Source organism: Misgurnus anguillicaudatus, chromosome 1 (assembly GCF_027580225.2).
Source record: "Misgurnus anguillicaudatus chromosome 1, ASM2758022v2, whole genome shotgun sequence".
Classification (NCBI taxonomy): Eukaryota; Metazoa; Chordata; class Actinopteri; order Cypriniformes; family Cobitidae; genus Misgurnus; species Misgurnus anguillicaudatus.
The window spans coordinates 7,344,927-7,367,526 of NC_073337.2; the positions used below are offsets into that span (position 1 = coordinate 7,344,927).

The window sequence follows — 22,600 nt, forward strand, 5'->3', positions numbered from 1 at the left end:
TGATGAGGACATGAACTTGGAATGGAACAGATGAAGATTAATAGGTTTATTATGGTCATTGATCATCAAGTAAATTTTCACCTTAAAGATACCCCTTACCATGTTTGAAAGATTAGCTCACAATGCAATGCTAACAGGAGTTAACTTAGAGGCTGTGAGTCAAAGCGGGAAGAATTATAATAATGTCGATCTTGTTTACATCACCAATCCCAAACTGTTGCCCACAATCTGTGTGTTTGTGGGATTTGTACCTTTTGCATATAGTTAACGTACTTATACACACTTACTGTGGGTTCACACCAGCCGCGTTTGAGGCATCAAATTCGCGTCTATCGCGTCTAGTTTGCCGCTTAAACATTTAGAGTTTACTCGCTTCATTCGCGCGTGAAAGCCGCAAGTGAAATTCTAGTCATCGAGACATTTACGCAGAAATTCGCGTCATGGGAGGGGCTTCTGCGACTCTGCTCACTTTCTGTAATCACGTCACTACTAGAGCAAGCTCCTAATTGGTTAACGTGGCACGTTTTTCCGCCAAAGTTCAAATTTTTCAACTCGCGCCATTTGCGTGCGCAAACTAGACGCGCAAATGAGGCAGAATCGCATCAACGCATCTTCACATTGACTTAACATTGAAATCACTCGCCCTTGACGCCTCTACCGCGGCTGGTCTGACTCTGAACACAGCATTACACACCAAAGGAAATGTAAAAACGTGAATCGGACAATAGGTGCTCTTTAAAGAACCTTACTGAAAGATATAATTCGGGTCAGTTTTAAACCCTGATGATGAGGACATGAACTTGGAATGGAACAGATGAAGATTAATAAGTATTGTGGTCATTGATCATCAAGTAAATTTTCACCGTAAAGACACCATCTGCTGGGTGGAATACACACACATACTGTACAGTACACAACAGCATGGCCGAGGTGTATGACACAGGCGTGTGTGCTGGAGGGATCGTGAGATATACTTTACTTACACAGAGAAGGAATCGGGGGGAGCAGAGAGACGGCGCAGATCGGCTGCGCGCACTTTCTGAATGCTGCGTCAGCACAGCCACACGCCAACAAACGCAGCCAAGCCAGTCGGCACAAGAGAGAGAGAGAGAAAGAGAGAGAGAGGTGGAGAGGGAGGTGAAGATGAGACACAAAGATGAAGAGCAACTAGTGATTAAAGAGAAGAGAGACGGAGACAGAAATAAAAAGACAATGCAGAGCACCACAAAAAGAACTGAAGAGGTTCTAGAGGAAAAGATCCTGCACACATAGATTAGTGCTGTTACTAGAACATTCCCCAGAAAACAGAGAAGCACGCATGAGACGCAGCATTTCAACACAGAAACGACAGCATTTAGTGTTACACTGGTTAGTTACACAATCCCATCCAGCCATTACACCACTGTCCTAGTGTTTATGTGCGAAGAGGTTTCTTGGAAACCTTGTTTTTGTTTTAATTAACGTTGATATTTCTAAACCCTTTCTCCATGTGGCGAAAAGCTATTTCGTCGTACAACATGAAAAGACATCGTGGACCTCATTTCAAACTCACTCATTTAGCAACGGCACAGACGTGCGCCTCTTGCTTTTCTGCACCATGTTGGCCTGATTTCTCAGAGATATGCGCAGGGTGGAGGGCGTGAGGCGGCACGGTTCGCCGTCCACTTGCACGGGCAGCGTCTTGAAGGTGGTGAGGATGACCTCTCTGCACTGATGCAGACGTTCACCGTGGCCGCCCACCTGCAGCGCAGCCTAGTCAAGACAGGATATAAAATCAGTTGCGTTTAACACTTCCATAGCGTTCATTAAAGCTATTTTAAAAAATATGCTCTTTTTCCAGCTCCCCTAGAGGTAAATATTTAATTTTTACCGTTTTGGAATCCATTCAGCTGATATCTAGGTCTGGCGGTACCACTGTTAGCATAGCTTAGCACAATCCATTAAATCTGATTAGACCATTAGCATCGCGCTAAAAGATAACCAAAGTTTTTCAATATTTTTCCTATTTAAAACGTGACTCTTCTGTAGTTACATCCAATGTGTACTAAGACGACAGAAAATTAAAAGTTATGATTTTCTAGGTAGATATGGTTAGGAACTATACTCTCATTCTGGCGTAATAAGGACTTTGGTGCCATAACATGGCTGCAGGAGGCGCAATGATATTAAGCACTGGCCGAAAATAGTCCCCTGCTATTGAAAGATACTAAGGGGACTATTTTCGGTATGTTACAGCAGCAAAGTCCTTGATTCTTGAGCGCGATGCTAATGGTCTAATCAGATTCAATGGATTATGCTAAGCTATGCTAAAAGTGATACAGACAGACCCGGAAATCAGCTGAAATGGTAAGAATCAAATGTTTAACTCTAGGGGAGCTGGAAAATGAGCAATTTAAAAAAAAGTGGAGTGTCCCTTTAAAACACAAAGAGAGCTAAAGTTCTCACCAGGGAAGCCATTGTGAAACCGATAACCTCGATACAGCCATCATCATGCCTCTGGGGCTCAAAGTCTCTGTGGTCACCCGTGTTTCCCCATGGCATGGTACCAGCGCAGTACCTGCAGAGAGAAAGCACACAGGACTTATACAGCAAACCACTTCTTGTAATTTGTCTACATAAGAGAAAATGTTAAAGAGCCACACCGATCCAAAATCGAAAATGACCTGTATTGCAGTGTGTCATGTAGCTGTCCATCAATGTAAACAATGTGCAAAATAGTTGAACCAAAAAGTCAGTACTGCTGCGTACATTCTGAATCTGATCTCTTACAAAAGTTCTTCACAAAAATTGAATTATCTCCGCTTTAAGCTGAAAATTTGAGAGGTGATAAGAAAACAAATGAAGGTAGGATGAAACTTTTTTTTTTTTAAAGCGGAGCGTCTGTTCTTTCATTTGATATTTTATGTTTATTTAAAGAAGATCATTTTTCTGGAAGCCATTCAACTAAAACTGGGTGCATATGAAGTAACTGTTTTATAAAAGCAATAAGCCCCCCAAGCAGTGCTTCGCGTCGTGCCTAACAACGCCCCTTTGCTGTTATAAAATGCACTGGTAACCCACTGCTTCTTGGAACTTATTGCTTTAGTTTCTGTTGTCGTTTTTATTGCTTGGATTAATGATGAATGATGTTTATTGATGTCGATAATGTCTTCTCAGTAAATCATGTTAGCACTAGGTCAATACTAGGGATGGGCACGGATATTCGAATATTCAATCTGCAATAATAATTCGAATTTTAAAAATGCTATTCGAATGTTTGTTTGTTTTTAATGTGCCACCAAAGGGTTACAACTTACTTACTGAAGTGAATGCTTTTTCACTTTATCTATACTGTCTTTTACAGACTTAAATGTAAAATATACATGAACATTAATTTGTATGTATTTCTGATTGTTTGGCAATGCAGATTGCAGACGAATTTAAGTTTTTCCTTATCTCCGACTCCGGGTTTGTCCGCGGCGCGCCGTTTTTGGCCACTGGTTCAAGTGAGAGCTCACGTGTTATTAAACGTGCTTCTCCGCCGCCCGCATCAACACATCATAAGATTTGTAAGCTTTCTGTTATAAAGTCTACTTTAGTTTGTTAATAACGAGACAGACACGGAGAACGAAATGAAACGGAGAACATTTATTATATGCGGTGCTCTTTCGAAAATGAACCGGATAACTGCACATGGCAGTTTAAAAGCAAAGCTCCGTCTTTGAAATGTTGTTAAATTAAACTAAAGTTAGTAACTTTGCACAGTCAACAATAAGGTATCGAGCCAGCTTATGTTATTTGTAAAATAATGTTAAATACAGATATTCAATCTTGTTCAATCCGTCTGTTGTTTTTATCGGATAACCATCACCACGAGGAAGAGTTTTCTCCGCAGCACCCGCATTATTGTATCTAGTCAGAAGAACGGGCTTTCACCGAAGCAGGTAGGATAAATAGGGTTTTCTTTATTCACAAATACATGTCAAACTAAACTGAGAAGATATTTATATTGCAACTGAGCAGTCAGTTATGTAGATGTGTTTTTTCGTTTGCTCCGGGCTCTTATTTGGTGTTTTGAGTCTGTTTAAATGATGATAGCCTATTTTGTCAAGTCCTCAAACTTTAAACTTCGCAAGTCCTCAAACTTCATTTCGATTTGGGGTTAGTGTATAATATTTGGTATAATATAATGTATGTAAGATCAAACAGTAATGAATTCATACTAACGACCGACTTGAAACTTAGGATTTGACTCAGACTTCGCTCCGCATGGGGTTTTAACGCCTTTTTTCTGTAGGATATTTTTTAAGAAGAATTAAAAAAAATATATATATTTTTTACAATGTTTTCAACTTAAAAATACATGCATATATATACATACAGAATATAAGTTTAGCTTGTTGTAGATATTTCCTAATTATAAGCCTTCTGTGAAATTATGACAAAATGAAAAATACAAAACACTCATGTCTTAATTAAAATAATTTAAATAAACGAATATTCGAATATTCGTTCTTTATGAGCTTAAATATTCGAATAGTAAATTACTGGAAAATGCCCATCCCTAGTCAATACATGTTGCACTATTGTTGGTCTGTGTGAAAACTGTGCCAGTTGACCAATCAGAGCAGAGTAGGCTACTAAAAGGTGGGGTTTAGGCAGACTGAGTCGTTGACCGGCTTCACACAAATCGTTTGGGGATCTCTGAGAAATGGGGTAATTTTAAATTTATATTTTGAGAAAATTACAGTGTTTTTTGACCTTGCATGCATTTAAACCTGTTGTTCGGGACTTATAAACAGTGATAGGACCACTGATCTATATAAATGACTGGATTGCGCATGACGTCACACTTGTGAAGCCACCGCGCCGCCATGTTGGTATACCCAAACGTTCTATTAAATCAATGGACGATGTCAGATTTTTATGATAAAACATCACTTTACTCGTCTTCGTTTTTATATGTGAAGTTACCATGTACATTATTACAACACAAACGTCCTAAGCATGTAAATAGTTATTTACTGAAAGTTGTACATTTTGCGTTTTAAACAGTTATTATACATTCATCTTCATTACAGTATCAGATCAGCAGACAGACCGCAGCATATTTAGTATTAATGACAATAAACGTGCTCATTCTGAAATCTAAATAAATAATCATGCTTTGTACCGTATGTGCATGCAATAATTTGCTAGTTTTGTAATTATGTTATCTAAACGTACAAGTTACCTAAACTTATTTAGAGAAATAACGCTGACCGTCACCGTGTAGCTGAATGTCAAAAAAAACTTTATTTATACCCGTGTCATTAACAAATGCAACAGACACACTCACCTTAACGGTTTTTTGTAAATCCATTATCCTGCCCGATTAAAACATAAACATTGCAAATAACACCAGAATTAACAAATAATTAACGTACACATATCCTAAACATTAACATTGTGTAACTGATACGCTGTAAAGGAGGTAAATTTTGATCATGATTTTGAATGGAAGTCAATGACGCTCTCTGCCGGTTGGGTATACCAAGATGGCGGCTCGAACTCTGCGCTGGCTTCACCTCATGCAGTTTCGTCAAGCGTTCTATGCGCAGTCCGGTCATTTATATAGATCAGTGGATAGGACGCTTAAAATTTGCATCTTACTGGCTCTTTAATGAATTAAGGGACAGCGAAAAAGTAACTAAACTAAATGTAAAAAAGGATCCTTATGGCTACTACATCATTCAGAAGATGGTGCCGTTTGTGTTCCCCTAACAGTTCCTACTTAACAGTTTCCCTCTAAATAGTTAACCAAAATTTGCTTTAAAATTTTAAGGTACAAATGGCTCCTAAGTGAACAGATACTACAGTATGTAAAACGACCCGATGGAAAGTGCAAGACTGGTATTACACACCTGGGTATGTTTAAGAAGACGATGCACTGAAACTTCAGTTCCTGAATCTTGGGCGTGAGATCTGTACCATCACACTTTAAAAGGAGATAATGAAAGAGAATATGTTGAATATAAAGACGCTAGCAGACAGGCACAGCTTCATAAAGTCTGCTCCTAATAACAGAGCCCATCAAGCCAATCTCATGATGCTCACCACCACCCTGACGTGCTTGGACAGGTCTCTGGAGCTTCGCTGGAGAAAGTCAGAGAAAGCCGCCTGAGGGGACAAAACTAGAGTCACACTCTCAGTCTCTCTCTCGGTAAAACACACATTAATTCTGTCAGGTATGAACTCGACTCACCCCTGCATAGAACATCTTGTTACGGAAGCGACTGTTGAATTTCTCCGGGTTTGCTTCTGTGAACAAACAGACAGAGACGTTTGCCCAATGACTCACATAAAACGCAGATACACACAGATTTCAACCAACAGCGCCATTTACCAACTTACAACCAGTGAGTTTAAAGTGCCCATCTTATGACTGCTTTTCCACAAGTTAAATAGGTGTATGAGTTCCATAAAACATGTCTCAAAAGTTGTTTGCTCAAAATAGTTTGTAGGGAAAGATTGTTACCCATCTCTAGGAGCCTCCGTTTCAGGGCATTTCAGATTGTGCCGTTTTGAGCTGGTCATTACATATTTATGAGCTGCTGCTCCTTTGATCACGCCCCACTACTAACGTCATGTGCCCGTGCTTGTGCTCAGTGGTTTCGTGAGCAGTACAGACCATACTGTGTTATTTTTATATATTATTATTAATGGTTTATGTTGCCAACAGACAAATCAAGCAGAAAAGTATCACTAATAAGTACACTCCAGGAGAAGAAACTCATCATAACACACAATGATTCCAGAGTAAATTGTGATGTAGCAGTTTCAACAATACACTCGTTTTCCCTGGACAATACTAACATATTCCCGTTATAAAACATTTTCAAACGCATTATTTTCGCAAATGACAGAAATTTAGGCCCGGCGGAGGATGTATACTGCTTGTGGGCCGCGTGCTAATTGCTAGAAGCTAGCGGGAGGTCCGGAACGTAAAGTTATAAGAGACTCGGGGTACGTTAGCCTCATCAGAAAAGCCGGGTCGGTAAGGCCCGGTCTCGGTTAGTTTGGCAAAACACTTTTAGTTTGGCAAAGCACTATTACTTAGTTTATGTAACGTTAGAATTGTAAAATAAAGCCGTTAATTTTTTTTTAAACTTTCGAAACCACGTTGCAAACTATCTAACGTTAGCCTGCAAAAAATATCTATAACTGTCTAAACAATATTTTTCACATAACTATATATTTAAAAGGTATAATTTATGGGATTAGCATCTATGTATGATCTCTATTTTGAGATACAGATGCTCATAAATGTAGTAGTTTGTGACAGAAATTGACAACATGCTAAATATAACGTGACTTCTTACCTTTTGTGTTGATTTAACGATCGCGAATCGAATCCAGTCTGTTTCAGATGTGTGAATAATCCATGAAAGTCCAATAAAATACAATGACCATTTTTGTCCACAAACGCGTTTAATCCGTGAAATATAGATATATAGTCTGTTGTTTATATTAGATTTCGCATGAACTTCTTATCGCCTACAATCTGATGACTATTTGCGTCGTAACACACTGTATATAAGATTACTCTTTAGGTTCCAATAAACATGCGTAAAACTTTGTTTTTAAAAGTAGGCGGGAGTATAATCCATAATAGCGCTGTTATTTCCATGAGCCATGATAACAGCATAGAGGGTATCAGCGAAGTGACTGCTCTGTGCTCTCTAGCTCCCTGGTGGGTGGAGACCTGCGAGTGGGGTGGTGGGCGGGTAAATTCAAACGGAATGTGACGAAATGGCTAGTTACGTCACAACGGCGCTGAATTTGAACTCGTGCACACTGAGACTCAAGGCAGAGGACATTCAGAAATGTGTATCTCACTCAAAACAGCATGGATGGATTTTTTGCGTGTGGGAGTACTAGAGACACAAATGAACACCCCAAAACCCAGAAAAAGTGAGTTTTTCATAATATGGGCACTTTAAATTTAAAGGGGTCACAATAGATAATAAGTACAATGGGACCGTTATTATAATATACAGTATACTAACCTCTGGACTCATGAAACTCCAATGTGACGTGCGCATCAAAACCGAGGCTGAAGTAGTTATTAAACACGTTCAGAGGAAGCTGATAACAGAAACACGAATACATTAATGATATTATAAACAAAATATTTATTTATACAAATATTTATGCCTTTATACCTTTTGTGAGCCATCCTCAGGTTGAACGGATGAGCGCTCCACCTGAAGATTCCAGCGATCTAACTGGACCACAGTGCCATCCTCCACCTGACACAAGACCTTGGATACAGGCTCATCGGTATAACCCTAAAACAGAGACAGATGTATTGTCACAAAGGCCTATGAAATTTCATTTTTATATATAAAAGCCACTAAGCCATTTCATTCATTTCTCAGTGGCATTTCGGCACACTTGCCTTGTGTGCTGGTTCATTTGTGACCCTTTCATAACGCAGCTATGAGAAGGGCTATTCACTCATGACATAAACACAGTCCTTGATATTTATTATTGATGATTATACTATCAATTCAAATGTGAAACAAGACGGAGAGTATCATAACAGCCAGTGTGCTGCTAATAATATACTTTAGACTGGAAAAAAAGACACGTTTAACTCAAGGCCAGCGCTTCTGAGATCCATAGTCGGAGTATAATGGAAAATAATGAGCATCCTTTATCAATGACAACCACTTAACCAGTCAATTTAAATCACAGACTCTTAGCCAATCAGAACAGGCAGATCATACCTAAATACACTATCGTGATGTGTAAAACAAAATTAAAATTACAGTCAGAAAATCCACCACAATCTAATGGCAAATTGTAGCTATTTTATAAGGTGCCTAATTCGTACGATACATATTTGTGCGATTTGCATCCTTCGAAGTAATACAAATTAGCCACCTTATAAAATATTTACAGTAAAAAATACATTCCTGTGAGATGATCAAACTAGAAATTCAAAATTTATGTTTAATAATTCGGATCTGATTCTTTTGAAATAATTATTTATGGTTTTATGTGGGTCTGAACTGTTATATGTGTGTGGTTAATACAATAACTGGGTGATTCTCACGAAACCATTGAAACACCACGGCACTAATGATTTTACCTTTAAAATGTGTAATATAGTAACATTAAAAAACAGAATTAACACAATACTGTGTTCTACCTTGCACAATGTGTGATTTCAACATAAGAATTTATAATTGTAAATTTTATCTCATTTTCTGCTGAAATTCTCATTACCGCAATGTGTCCGGCTGTGTTTGAACATGCGTTATGTTGTAATTTAATTTTTTAATTTTAATTTATTTACTGAATATTCATGTATAATAATAATGAAGAAAAATTAGGAAAATGATGTGTCCATGCCTGATGTTCTCATCCTCCGCAACAATTTTTGAGAACAGTTTAAGCACACATACAGAATTTTAATAAAGTTTGATTTTCAGTGATCAAGCACATGGACCAGTTACTTCAAGATGGCTACCAGGTAAGATCATTTTTTTACAGTTAATTTGAAATATTGTCTTGTCAGAATGCTTACACGACATTTTGATTATCATTACCGCAACAGATGCTTATTAAATGTTAATTTAATTAATAGAAGCATAATACTTTGATTTTAAATTCATGTGCAGAATCTCCAAATTATGTTCTTTCAGGTTTGTCATGTCATTTTGAAAATATGTCAGTGTTGATGTTTTCTGACTGTTGCGGTAATGAGATTTTTTAGGACTATTTTTTTAAATTATGTTACAAAAAGTGTTAAATGATAAGTAAAAGTTTTTAAATTAATGTTCCCATTTACTCCAGACTTTGTTTTTCAATGTCTGGTGGGAAAAAAGTAAATTTAAGCAATTTTTACATTTTCATGCTTGACATTTTTAAAACCAAGTTTTCGTGAGAATCACCCAACTAACAAATTAAACTATATAAAGTATAACAAACACCAGCACAATAGATTTGTTTAAAATAAATAGTGTGTTACAGTAAATTGAAGCAACAGTTCTGATTCTGTTTGTATTGTGAAATCATTCACATGAAGGGACCACAGAAGATTTCATCTATAAGAATAAATAAAGAAGTCACACACCCCTCCCCAGTTGAGCGTCCTGGCGAGGTCATTTCCTGTACCAAGAGGAAGCACAGCTACAGGAGGTTGTGGGTTCATCTGTAGTTCATCTATGGCAGACAGAATCCAGCCCACCTAGAGAAAAGCAATCCCAAAAACTCTGTGTCTCAGTGATCCATGACCCTACATGCTTATACAAACACAACCTCTTGTGGGGTGGCTTTAAAAATGTCTAACAGGGTGGCTATTTCTGATTCTCCCAGCATGCATTGTGTCTTACCGTTCCATCTCCTCCACAGGCAAGGATACGAAGATTTGGCACTTTTCTGTATAATTCTAACCTGATGGCAAGAGACACATATTAATGCTTGTTGGTGATGACTTTAAATTATTCTGCACTTCACTGCATTACCAAAATCGAATTTGCAAAGAAGTGACATTTTTACAGGACATTTCAAAGTCATTTTTGCATAGACCTTTAAACAGCTTTTTATTTTTAATGGAATAAGTTCACACAGGAGAGTAACCACAGGTGTATTTCATCACATTAATTATGCACATAAAAATGTCCAAACACTATTTGTCTTCATTCATTTACCATTCGGTTTACCCTTTAAGAAATGCATTGTGAAAGTCTTTCTTTAAAATAAATGCCACTTCCCTTGAAATGTAATTTAATGCAATGACATTTATAAATTCTTAAAGAGTAACTAAACCCTTAACCAACTTTTTTTAGTTAATGATCTGTAAGAATGATGCTTTATTAGTGCTGTTCATTGATTTTAGTAAGTTTTTTGACATTTGGATATAAAGTGTTTCAATACTACAATATATGCTGTAAAAACGTCTGAGTGCTGCCCTCTTCAGGTTGAACGGTGGCTACTGCAGTTAAATTTTTCTATTGGATGTTGGGTCCAAAAAGTAACTTGTGACGTAAGCAGGTTCAAGCTCACCACGCCCTTGTTACGATCTCACCACATGCTTGGTACGAGCTTAGTTCGTCCCCTCTATCTCCGTTGGGATCTGCCCACTTTTCTTGCATTTTTCAAATATTGCCAGTGGGTGGAGTCAGGCTCTGACCAGGGGTTTAGTTACGCTTTAAAGGATTACCCCACTTTCTTAAAAAAAAAAAGATCAAATATTTGATCATTTGAGAAGTTGTGGTTAAAAAATATAAAAGTTGTTTTAACTACAAGTGCTCGTATTGCACTACACTGTAAAAAATCCAACTTCAAAATGTTCTTTCAACAAAGATAATTAAGTAATTTGAACAAAGATTTTTTTTTGTTGAAGGAGATCAATTCATTATTTTGTGTTCACTGAATGAAAAAAGCATAATCATTCAGCTAACAAATATTATTTTGTTGACTGGACTTAGATATATAAGTTTTTGTCCAAATTGTTTACCCAACTTGCCAAACTGAGTAATCTGAACAAGCGTTTCACATACTGTATGTAACACGTGACCTTTCGACGTGATAATGTAATATCTAAGGTCGCGCTGGTGCCTCACACGGCTAGTGCAAGATGAGAAGTTGTCTGTGGGTTTAAATAAGTATTTAAACTATTAACTATTTAGAGGAAAACTGTTAAGTGTGAACTGTTAGGGGAACACAAACGGCACCATCTTCTGAATGATGTAGTAGTCATAAGGATCCTTTTTTACATTTAGTTTAGTTACTTTTTCGCTGTCCCTTAATTCATTAAAGAGCCAGTAAGATGCAAATTTTAAGTGTCCTATCACTGTTTATAAGTCCTGGACAACAGGTTTAAATAAGTACATATTATTAATTATTTTGGTGAAAATGATAATCGTTTCGCTAGATAAGGCCCTAAAAGGGGTCACACACAGGACGCGCAGCTCAGCGCCGCGCCATTCTAAAAAACTTGAACACATTGCTTTCTATGCGTATACGCACACTGGCGCCGACAGGTCCCGCCTGTCCGCGCCGCCCAGCTACGACTCAGGAAGTTGCTCAAATCCCAGTCGTGCCACTCAAATAGTTTAACGTTAAATAACATCATATTTGTCCCAAATCATTAACGATTAAAGGTGTAGAGGAGGATTTTCTCGAATTTTAGAAAATAACCGCCTTCTCCACTTTTTACAAAAATGCAGTTGCGCAACCCTCCTGATTGACAACTAGGAGGACCAATAGTTTTGATGATCCACCCGGAAAAAGAAAATCCACCGCAATACCTTTAACATTGGCTGCTAACGTATATTTTGCATTTTGAAGTAGACGCTATCTGACGAAGCTCGCGCTATTTGATGTGCACTTCCGGTTTACGATACCACCGAGTTGTTCTAAACGCGACTCTACATGGCGCAACGCTGAGCTGTGTGGCCGGTGCGGGACCCCCTTAATACTACGTACACACCAAACGCGGGGCATCGCGTTACTCGCTCTACATTTCTCGCAGGATTTCATGCAAAATTTTCACTCAAATTCAATATTTTCAACTTGGCCGAAGACACGTTTGAGACGAATAGTGCGTGTTTTCGCGGTAAACACTCTGCCCATATCGCATCATTCATACAGTCCATGCGAGGACGCGTCGATAGCGCCTTTGCATTGACTTTGTATTTAATCTACTTATGCAAATCGTTGAACTCGCGTCTGGTGTAAACCCACAGTTATGCCTCGGTTGGGATCAGTGGGAGCCTTTTAACGCTGCATTGAAACCGTTGAGGTCCACTAATGTCCACTATATGGAGAGAAAAAAATTGTCTGAAGGAAGAAAGACAAAAACATCTTGGATGACATGGGGTGAGTAAATTATCAGGATTTTTTTTTACTAAAAGTGGAGTAATCCTTTAAGTGTGGTTTAAGTGCACAAGTACATTGTGTGTGTGTGTGTGTGTGTGTGTGTTTCTGTTTTAATAGAGCGACTATAATCACAGCTCTGTCAGACAGCTCAGCAGAAAGCCCAACAGCCCAGCTGTGTCTGCTCTCTCTCTCTCTCTCTCTCTCTCTCTCAGTCCATCAGGGCACCTGTGCTGTTCTCCATTAAGAGACTGACTCAGGCAGATACTGAAGTATCACAGAAAGCAGCACAGACTCTATTATGACCGTGAGATCATGATGTGAAATGGAAACTCACGCTTCTCTGGGTCCACCCTGAGACAGATCAAACACCTGCCGAGGGTTCAAAACCCACATGAACATCTGCAGCAGTTTTGTCCCCTGACAGACAGACAGAGACAAGATGAAAAAGACATTTAATTGTAAAATACTGGATTCTGACATGACTGTGTATAATAAATAAACCATAAAAAATGTCTCTTTAGTTTTACATAATAAAAGCATTTAAACTCAAATCAATTTGTCATGTGTATTTGTTTATTTATTAGGTACGTGGTCATATAATAAAGGAAAAGAGTCAAAAATAACCTGGTTTCCTCCACTTTTAGGGTTGACGAAAACCAGCACTGGTTTCATAAGAGGAGAGGGCAACGGTTTCAACATGAATGGACGCCATTTCGATTCCTGCAGAAATGAATATATAATACTCACACAAACGCACACATCTGCACATGAATACACACAAAGACAGCGGTGCAGTGAGCTATGGGAACAGATGATAGCCGAGCAGGAGTTAAGGGAAGACGAGCTCTCAAAAGAAAACACTGATTTAACTTTTCATTCAATGTATGTGGGGTCAAGACAGAGCTACTCACATCAGTCCCCTTTCTGCTGGTTCTTCTTTTGAAGGACGTCCATTTTTTCCTTCGTGTGGAGTTTTTAAAGGAGCTCTGAGGGACAGAGGAGAGATGGCAGCTAAGCGTGTAAAAAATTTGGTACGCTCACAAAACTGACTTTAGTTGTAGCTCTTCCATAACCGATGCAACCTAAAAGCTCGAAATTAAAGTTCACCCAAAAATAATAACAACATCATTTTGCTTATGTTAATCCAAACCCATATGAGGAAATCAGTTGAAGCTGTTAATTCTACTCTTTTCAAAATACAACTAAATTATGTAGTCGGCATGGGCCGGTTACCGGTTTCAAGGTATACCATGGTTTTAAAGAGTCAAGGTTTCCGTTTTCGGTTAATAATAAATTAAGTTAAATAATTAAGTCATGTAATTGATTTGATGTCTACATTTAATATTATTAATATTAATCAGTGTTGGGGAAAGTTACTTTTAAAAGTAATGCATTACAATATTAAGTTACTCCCAAAAAAGTAACTAATTGCGTTACTTAGTTACTTTTCATGGAAAGTAATGCTTACTTTACTTTTTAGTTACTTTTGCGTTACTTTTTCTTGGCTGAGGCTTGATCTCTTTCAGGACTTGCAGGTGTTTTTATGACTGAAAAGTTCTGCATTCAGAAATTGCATATTTTATTACAAAAATGTCATGCATAATAAATGTCATGCATAATGTGACTACGTTTAGTTTAACAGTCCCTCCAGAAAAACGTGATTGTGCGATCGCATATTTCCGCATATTTATGCGGGGCTGCATTTTTTCCAAATACGACACACTTTTGCCGCATTAATTACATATTTCCGTGCACAAAATATGCGGGGCTTGCATGATTTCATAATCTCCGCATTTTCGTAGCAAAAAGTCACATATATACTAGCAGAAAGTTGAAACCTGTTGCATTTACTTCCCAAAAGCGCAGCCGTGTCCTCTATTGCCATGGGAATGGTTATGAAGTGACGTGATTATGTGACGTGAACATCATTGCAGCTTTTGCAAGTTTCCGCAGTTTTTGCAAGTTCCGCAATTTTCGCAAATCCCGCAATTCCATCGCATAAATTGCTTAAATATCTCGCATATTCCATCGCATTTTTTAAGAAAACGTGCCGCAAAAACGAGGATTTTTGCCCGCAACAATCAAAAAAAAAAAACTCCACGTTTTTCTGGAAGGACTGGTTTAATTCAGTGCATAATTTTTTTTATTGAATTAATTAAACTAAAAAAGTAACTTGCATTACCATTACCTTTTGAAAAAGTAACTGAAATATTAATGCGTGCATTTATAAAGTAATGCGTTACTTTACTCGTTACTTCAGAAAAGTAATATTATTACGTAATGCACGTTACTTGTAATGCGTTACCCCCAACACTGATATTAATATATTTTAATTTTATAATTTTTATAATTTTTGGAAAGAATATTATAATTTAAGGCCTTATTTTTGCCTGGCATACATGTTGTATGTTGCTTAAAAATAAAATGTATTGTGTCCAGTTGAAATCTTCTTTGTATATGCAGACATTTAAAAATAACACATTTTAGTGTTGCAATGGCAAATCTTGTAACACAGTGAAACCCCATTCTCACTCCCCAAGGCGTCAAAATCTGAAGCATGTTCAAAAGCCTTCAGCGTCAGTATGAAGACGCGAAGGGTGCCCCTATGCGTCACTATATCGACGAAATGGGAACTCCGTTGCTTTCATGCTAATCCCTCAGCGTCGGATATAGAAGAAAGGGAATCCCGGAAGGTGATGCCGTCACGTTATGCGACGATCTGCAGGATCATGCCGCTTCTGGACGGTAACTACTCAATTTTTGTTCCAAATTTTTTACCATTGTCGCTTGGGGTTGGGGTTAGAACGACTTTCTGTTACATAAAATTACATCCTAACCCAAACCCAACTCTAACCCCAACCCCAAGCGACAATGGTTTAAAAATCAGAAGACAAAAAGTATAAACCAATACTTAAACTGACATCCAAACCCCAAGTCTAATGGTTTAAAAATTGGAGTAGTTACCGTCCAGAAGCGGCATGATCCTGCAGATCGTCGCATAATGTGACGGCATCACCTTCCGGGATTTCCTTTCGTCTATATCCGACGCTGAGGGATTAGCATGAAAGCAACAGAGTTCATATTTCGTCGATATAGTGACGCATAGGGGCACCCTTCGCGTCTTCATACTGACGCTGAAGGCGTTTGAACATGCTTCAGATTTTGACGCCTTGGAGAGTGAGAATGTATTGGTGAAACCGTGGTATTTTTGCTTAAGGTTATCATACCGTCAAAATCTCATACCAGCCCATGCCTTTTATGTAGTAATGAGGAAATTTAAAAATCCAAAAAACTAAATTCCAGATGAGGTGCTATTACTGTACCTGAATATCTTAACCTATGCTGAATGGTTACGAAACAGCAAAGAACCAATGGCATTTGCCGTCATTGCTATCTTCTACTATTTTCGGGCGCTGCGTAATATCATTGCGTCTCCTGCAGCCATGTTACGGCAGCAAAGTCCTTGATTATTACACCAGAATGAGAGTATAGTTCCTAGACGTATCATCCTAGAAAATCACAACTTTTAATTTTCTGTCAGTCTTATGATATAACTACAGAAAAAGTGTCAAGTTTTAAATAGGAAAAATATTGAAACTCTTTGGTTATTTTTTAGCGCGATGCTAATGGTCTAATCAGATTCAATGGATTATGCTAAGCTATGCTAAAAGTCCAGACACGGAGATCGGCTGAATGGATTCCAAAATGGTAAAAATCAAATGTTTAACTCTAGGGAGATGGAAAATGAGCATATTTTCAAAAAAGTCAAGTGTCCCTTTAACGCTAGTTGCCAGGTTGGACTGACATAAGGGTAAGTAAATGATGACAAAATGATCATTTTTGGGTAAAAGTTTTTTTGCATTATAACATTATACAAGTGACTTCCCTTCTGGTAACTCCTGAATTGAATGTGACAGCAGCCACACTTCAAAAACCTGTCCCATCCATCCCTAAATGTGTATGGTTAAAATATACCTACTGTATGAATAATAGACTAAAATAATTTGATGGGTCAGTTTTTGATCAATTCGTTTATAGCTTTCAATGTAACATATAAACCGTGATGTTTACAGTGTAGGAAATGATGCAAGACACTTTCATGTTTTATCTCTACATCATCTAACAGTATTAAACAATATGTCACATTTAAAAATGTATGTGGTTTACATTGAAAGTGCATTTTAGCCAAAGCAGCAGGCGTGAGACACACCAGTTGAAGGCATTAAAGGAATAGTCTACTCATTTTCAATATTAAAATATGTTATTACCTTAACTAAGAATTGTTGATACATCCCTCTATCATCTGTGTGCGTGCACGTAAGCGCTGGATGGTACCAATGGTACCAATCAGAGATAAAGTTAGAAGTGACCAAACACATCAACGTTTTTCCTATTTAAGACGAGTAGTTATACGAGCAAGTTTGGTGGTACAAAATAAAACGTAGCGCTTTTCTAAGCGGATTTAAAAGAGGAACTATATTTTATGGCGTAATAGCACTTTTGTGAGTACTTCGGCTCGCCTGAAAAGTCCGCTCCCCTTCTCACTCTCATAATGGGAGAGGGAGGGTGTTACTGCGCCGAGTCGAAGTACTCACAAAAGTGCTATTACGCCATAAAATATAGTTACTCTTTTAAATCCGCTTAGAAAAGCGCTACGTTTTATTTTGTACCACCAAACTTGCTCGTATAACTACTCGTCTTAAATAGGAAAAACGTTGATGTGTTTGGTCACTTCTAACTTGATCTCTAAATGGTACCATTAAATGAATGGGGCTAAGCTAAATGCTATCGAAGCGTCGCAGCACGCTCCAGCGCTTACGTGCACGCACACAGATGATAGAGGGATGTATCAACAATTCTTAGTTAAGGTAATAACATATTTGAATATTGAAAATGAGTAGACTATTCCTTTAAATGCTTCAACTCAGTTCTTTAAAAGCACAGTTCACCCAAAAATCTAATTCCCAAAGTAAGAAAGTCTTAAAATGACTTTAATATTTCATTGCATTTTTTGGCGAACTGTTCCTTTAAGACAAAGGACAATAGTAAACACATCAACCACCACATCTAAATTTAATTTGAGTAGGGATCTCTGATGTGGCCATACCTGCGGTTTCCTGACTTTAATAATCCAGGATGGGGGGACGATGACTCCTGCATGAGCTCCCAGCGAGCACGGCTCCTCGATCTGATGGAGCATGAAGCATGTGACCTTGTTGTGGAACTTGACGAAGAGGCGGACAAACAGAGAGAGGGTGAATGGCTCAGTCCACATAAAACAAACAAGCTGGAAACATCAGTGGTCTTTATTTAGACACAACACTCACTGCCTGTTTGCACCAGGAGCAGCTGATCGCCACGATCTCCTTACTGTAGAAGAACTTCTGTGGAAAACTCTACAGAATAAGAAAGATAGCGCATTAACATACTGAATTTAGAAATATGCATCAATTTAATTCCTGCTGGACAATTACGGAGGGTACCGTACTTTGCCGCACTGTCGACACTTCCCCTCCTGTCGCCGTCGGTGGACCCAGTGATGTCTCAGAACATTCTGCTGTCGCAAACACACACAAATGCTTCATAATGTCATTGTTGCACATCAAAACAATCATGCATGATTTTTTAATTCATGGTATGAACTCACATCTCTAAAGCTTCGAGAGCCGCCCTCTCTAAATGTGGGTTTACATCGGAAATTGATCTGGTATGGAGAAAGCAAGTTAATATACAATGCAGTATGTGTGAAATAATGATGGTACACATGTTTTGAGATAAATTACTGATCCTAACAAAAAAATAAAGTAAGAACATACACTCACCTAAAGGATTATTAGGAACACCATACTAATACTGTGTTTGACCCCCTTTCGCCTTCATAACTGCCTTAATTCTACATGACAATAATTGAACAAGGTGCAGAAAGCATTCTTTAGTAATGTTGGCCCATATTGATAGGATAGCATCTTGCAGTTGAGCAAGATGTTTGTGGGATGCACATCCAGGGCATGAAGCTCCCGGTCCACCACATCCCAAAGATGCTCTATTGGGTTGAGATCTGGTGACTGTGGGGGCCATTTTAGTACAGTGAACTCATTGTCATGTTCAAGAAACCAATTTGAAATGATTCAAGCTTTGTGACATGGTGCATTATCCTGCTGGAAGTAGCCATCAGAGGATGAGAACATGGTGATTATAAAGGGATGGACATGGATGAAACAATGCTCAGGTAGGCCGTGGCATTTAAACGATGCCCAATTGGCACTAAGGGGCCTAAAGTGTGCCAAGAAAACATCCTCCACACCATTACACCACAACCAGTAGCCTGCACAGTGGTAACAAGGCATGATGGGTCCATGTTCTCATTGTGTTTACGCCAAATTCTGACTCTACCATCTGAATGTCTCAACAGAAATCGAGACTCATCAGACCAGGCAACATTTTTGCAGTCTTCAACTGTCCAATGTTGGTGAGCTCATGCAAATTTTAGCCTTTTTTCCTATTTGTATTGGTGATGAGTGATACACAGTGGGGTCTTCTACTGTTGTAGCCCATCCGCCTCAAGGTTGTGCGTGTTGTGGCTTCACAAATGCTTTGCTGCATACCTCGGTTGTAACGAGTGGTTATTTCAGTCAAAGTTGCTATTCTATCAGCTTGAATCAGTCGGCTCATTCTCCTCTGACCTCTAGTATCAACAAGGCATTTTCGCTCACAGGACTGCCGCATACTGGATGTTTTTCCCTTTTCACACCATTTTTTGTAAACCCTAGAAACGGTTGTGCGTGAAAATCCCAGCAACTGAGCAGATTGTGAAACACTCAGACTGGCCCGTCTGGCACCAACAACCATGTCACGCCCAAAATTGTTTAAATCCCCTTTCTTTCCCATTCTGACACTCAGATTGGAGTTCAGGAGATTGTCTTGACCAGGACCACACCCCTAAATGCACTGAAGCAACTGCAATGTGATTGGTTGATTAGATAATTGCATTAATGAGAAATTGAACAGGTGTTCCTAATAATCCTTTAGGTGAGTGTATACAAATACATTAACATAACTATGGTCTGGACTGGCGGAGACAGCATGGTACTTAACTTTACCAAGCACTTTTTTTTGTAAGGGCTATGAACTGTATTATTTATTTATTTATGTGCATTTGCACAGATAGATAAACCCAAACAACGCAACAGCAGATAGTCTTAAAGCCTGATCCTAAAAAAACATAACTGGAATACAGAGATTACAGTCTCTCATCCTATTGCATTATCCGTGTGACGCATGTTTGTGGAGACAAACATCCACGGATGCATTTCAATGCGTTTTAAATGTATATTTATGACTCTGCTCACCTTCTCAAGCTCCTCGATACAAGCTGTGTGGACCACGATCTTACACACTGCACACTTCCTGCGGGGTGCCGACTTCTTAAAGAAAACCAAACAGTACAATGAGATTTTTTGGCCAATGTGAAAATGTGCCGCTATGATGCCAGATTGTGTGATATTCCAGGTCCCTCCTTCAATGTTCAATCTGAAGTATCAATCATGTTTGTGGTATAATCTTTAAGGCACAAATATCCTTAATAGTGCTGCTTGTCATACATTGTACATTTTCTTCCGACGCAAAAAAAAAGAAAAAACACTAATCTGTGATCAGTCTAGCAATTTAATTGAAGCAGGAATGTGTTTTCAATACGCTCTCAAGATTTTGCCAACATGTTTGAAAGGACTTTATTAGAGTCGCCAACATCAGAGCGCTTCAACAAAAGCCTGAAACAGAGCGCATGACATCATCCTTTCACCTGCTGAACATTTTCAGACTAATAGCCACCTCTGCTTTTCAATGCACACCAGGCTCACATTATCTCATGAAAGCAAATGTCAGTGCTAAATGCTCTAATGACTCCAGCCAGCCTTCCATATACACCAACCGTCTGACTCTCTGAACGGCTTTGGCTCTACCTTTTTTTCTATTCGGTTTAAACCTTTTTTTTATCAACGTTATACTCACTGCAATCTTGACCACGCACGTCTCCTCGCCCAGGTAGCAGAGGTCTCCGGAGCAGTTTGTCTCCAGCCATAGGTGATCACCGTTCACTGCGTTTTCCTGCACACATTCAAATGCTGCTTTAAATAGGTAATTGAATTTTAGTGGACATTCCCGTTTCAATCTTAGGACATCTCCAAATTGCTCTCCTATAAAATGCACTCAACTAAAGTATGGAGGATAACTGCGTCCAACCATCTGTTTCCTGGGATCTTTGAAAGTTTTCAATATTATATTAAGACAAGCACATATGCAACATAAAGAATAATTTTTATACAAAAACAAAAAGATAAAACAAACAACAGTGTTCTGTTGATTAATTAGCGTTGTATTGACACACACACAGCAGCTTCAGGAAGGCACATTAATGTTTGATGGCTGCGCTGGTCACAACTAGCGGGGAAGGAAAGGCCAGCAAGACACACAGGAAGCGTCCCACTGTGCCCCGCCCCTCGACTCGCTCCATCTGTATGTACAGCACCTGGATTAGTACTTCTCTCTTTCGGCCTGCCAAAGGTCTTTGCGGGACACTATTACAGCACACAGGGCCCTTCAGCCTAAATGTGCTGACATGAGCAATCGCAATCTTCTCGCTGCTACAGCATTACGACATTTAAGGTGGATGTTATATGGATGCTAACTGGCCAAAGGTCATATTCTGTTATAATAAAAGCGATGTTTGAATTGGCAAATACACACAATACATTTTCAGTTACATTTTATTTATGCATTTGGCAGATGCTCTTATCTAAAGCGACTTACAGTAGATTTAGTCTTACGTATATATTTTATCAGTATATGTTCTCCCTGGGATTAAATCCATGAACTTACTAACGCAATGCTCTACCAACTGTGTGACTTATGACATATATACAGATTCTGTATTGCAGACCTTAAAGCCATTTCTTTCTCAATTGGGGGCAACACACCCCCAACATCCCTGCTGGATAAAACAGCAGACCAGCAAGACCAGCATATGTTGTGTTTTGGTGCTGGTTTGCTGGTGACCACCAGCATAATTCCCATGCTGGTTTAGCCTGTGCTCATCAGCATACCGGCACCAGCATCCCATGCTGGTCATACCAGCAAGACCCAGGGTTTCCACACCTTAGTTAACTTCAAATTCAAGGACCTTTCAAGGACTTTCCAGGTCCAATACCCTCAAATTCAAGGACTAAATGTGGGGACACATTCAGGTGAGAGCAAGGTTACATTGTGTTACCTTTTAAGTTACGTTGTTATAGTTCCCTTTGAGGGAACTCGCGCTGCGTCACTGCAGTCAACTTTGGGGGCACCTCCAGTGTTAAGTGCGTCTGAATGTGTATATCAAATTCAACCAATGGTGAGACTTAACGACAAAGACAGGGTGATGCGAGAGTCAGGAATTATATCGCTATCTAAAATATTGCCAAAGATGGCGTTACATGGACGCAGGAAGTATGGCAAGGGAGACGCAGCGTCTCGTTCCCTTCTCAGGGAATAAGAGGTACATACGTAACCCAAGACGTTTTCATGTGTCAAACACAACTATGCAAAAAAGCATTTTGGTATGAATCAACATTAACCGTCTAGATTTTTATGATATTATCCTACATTACACAGGGAATATTTGGGATTTTTTTCCAGAAAACGTATTACATAAAACAGATTCAAGCTCTTTCAAAGACTTGTATCTATGTATGTATCTTTTCAAAAACTTCCC

General features: G+C 38.8%; 1 protein-coding gene across 8 annotated transcripts in view; it reads right to left on the bottom strand.

Annotated features, from left to right (window-relative positions):
• Window positions 1-22,600, bottom strand: part of dgki (diacylglycerol kinase, iota) — a 63,496-nt gene that overhangs the window by 7,986 nt on the left and 32,910 nt on the right. For 2 of the 8 annotated variants that reach the window (XM_055190293.2, XM_055190288.2), the window contains exons 3-21: window positions 20,863-20,958; window positions 20,202-20,276; window positions 18,500-18,556; window positions 18,341-18,409; window positions 18,180-18,248; window positions 17,960-18,076; window positions 13,764-13,838; window positions 13,477-13,572; window positions 13,187-13,269; window positions 10,362-10,422; window positions 10,103-10,216; window positions 8,184-8,309; window positions 8,028-8,106; window positions 6,224-6,279; window positions 6,076-6,138; window positions 5,883-5,956; window positions 2,446-2,557; window positions 1,553-1,752; window positions 984-1,046 (exon numbers count right to left, since the gene is read on the bottom strand). In XM_055190293.2, the coding sequence (XP_055046268.2) occupies window positions 984-1,046; window positions 1,553-1,752; window positions 2,446-2,557; window positions 5,883-5,956; window positions 6,076-6,138; window positions 6,224-6,279; window positions 8,028-8,106; window positions 8,184-8,309; window positions 10,103-10,216; window positions 10,362-10,422; window positions 13,187-13,269; window positions 13,477-13,572; window positions 13,764-13,838; window positions 17,960-18,076; window positions 18,180-18,248; window positions 18,341-18,409; window positions 18,500-18,556; window positions 20,202-20,276; window positions 20,863-20,958 (1,685 nt within the window). The remainder of the gene's footprint in view (window positions 1-983; window positions 1,047-1,552; window positions 1,753-2,445; window positions 2,558-5,882; window positions 5,957-6,075; window positions 6,139-6,223; window positions 6,280-8,027; window positions 8,107-8,183; window positions 8,310-10,102; window positions 10,217-10,361; window positions 10,423-13,186; window positions 13,270-13,476; window positions 13,573-13,763; window positions 13,839-17,959; window positions 18,077-18,179; window positions 18,249-18,340; window positions 18,410-18,499; window positions 18,557-20,201; window positions 20,277-20,862; window positions 20,959-22,600) is intronic. The other 6 variants (XM_073859885.1, XM_073859860.1, XM_055190294.2 and 3 more) reach the window with 6 other exon arrangements.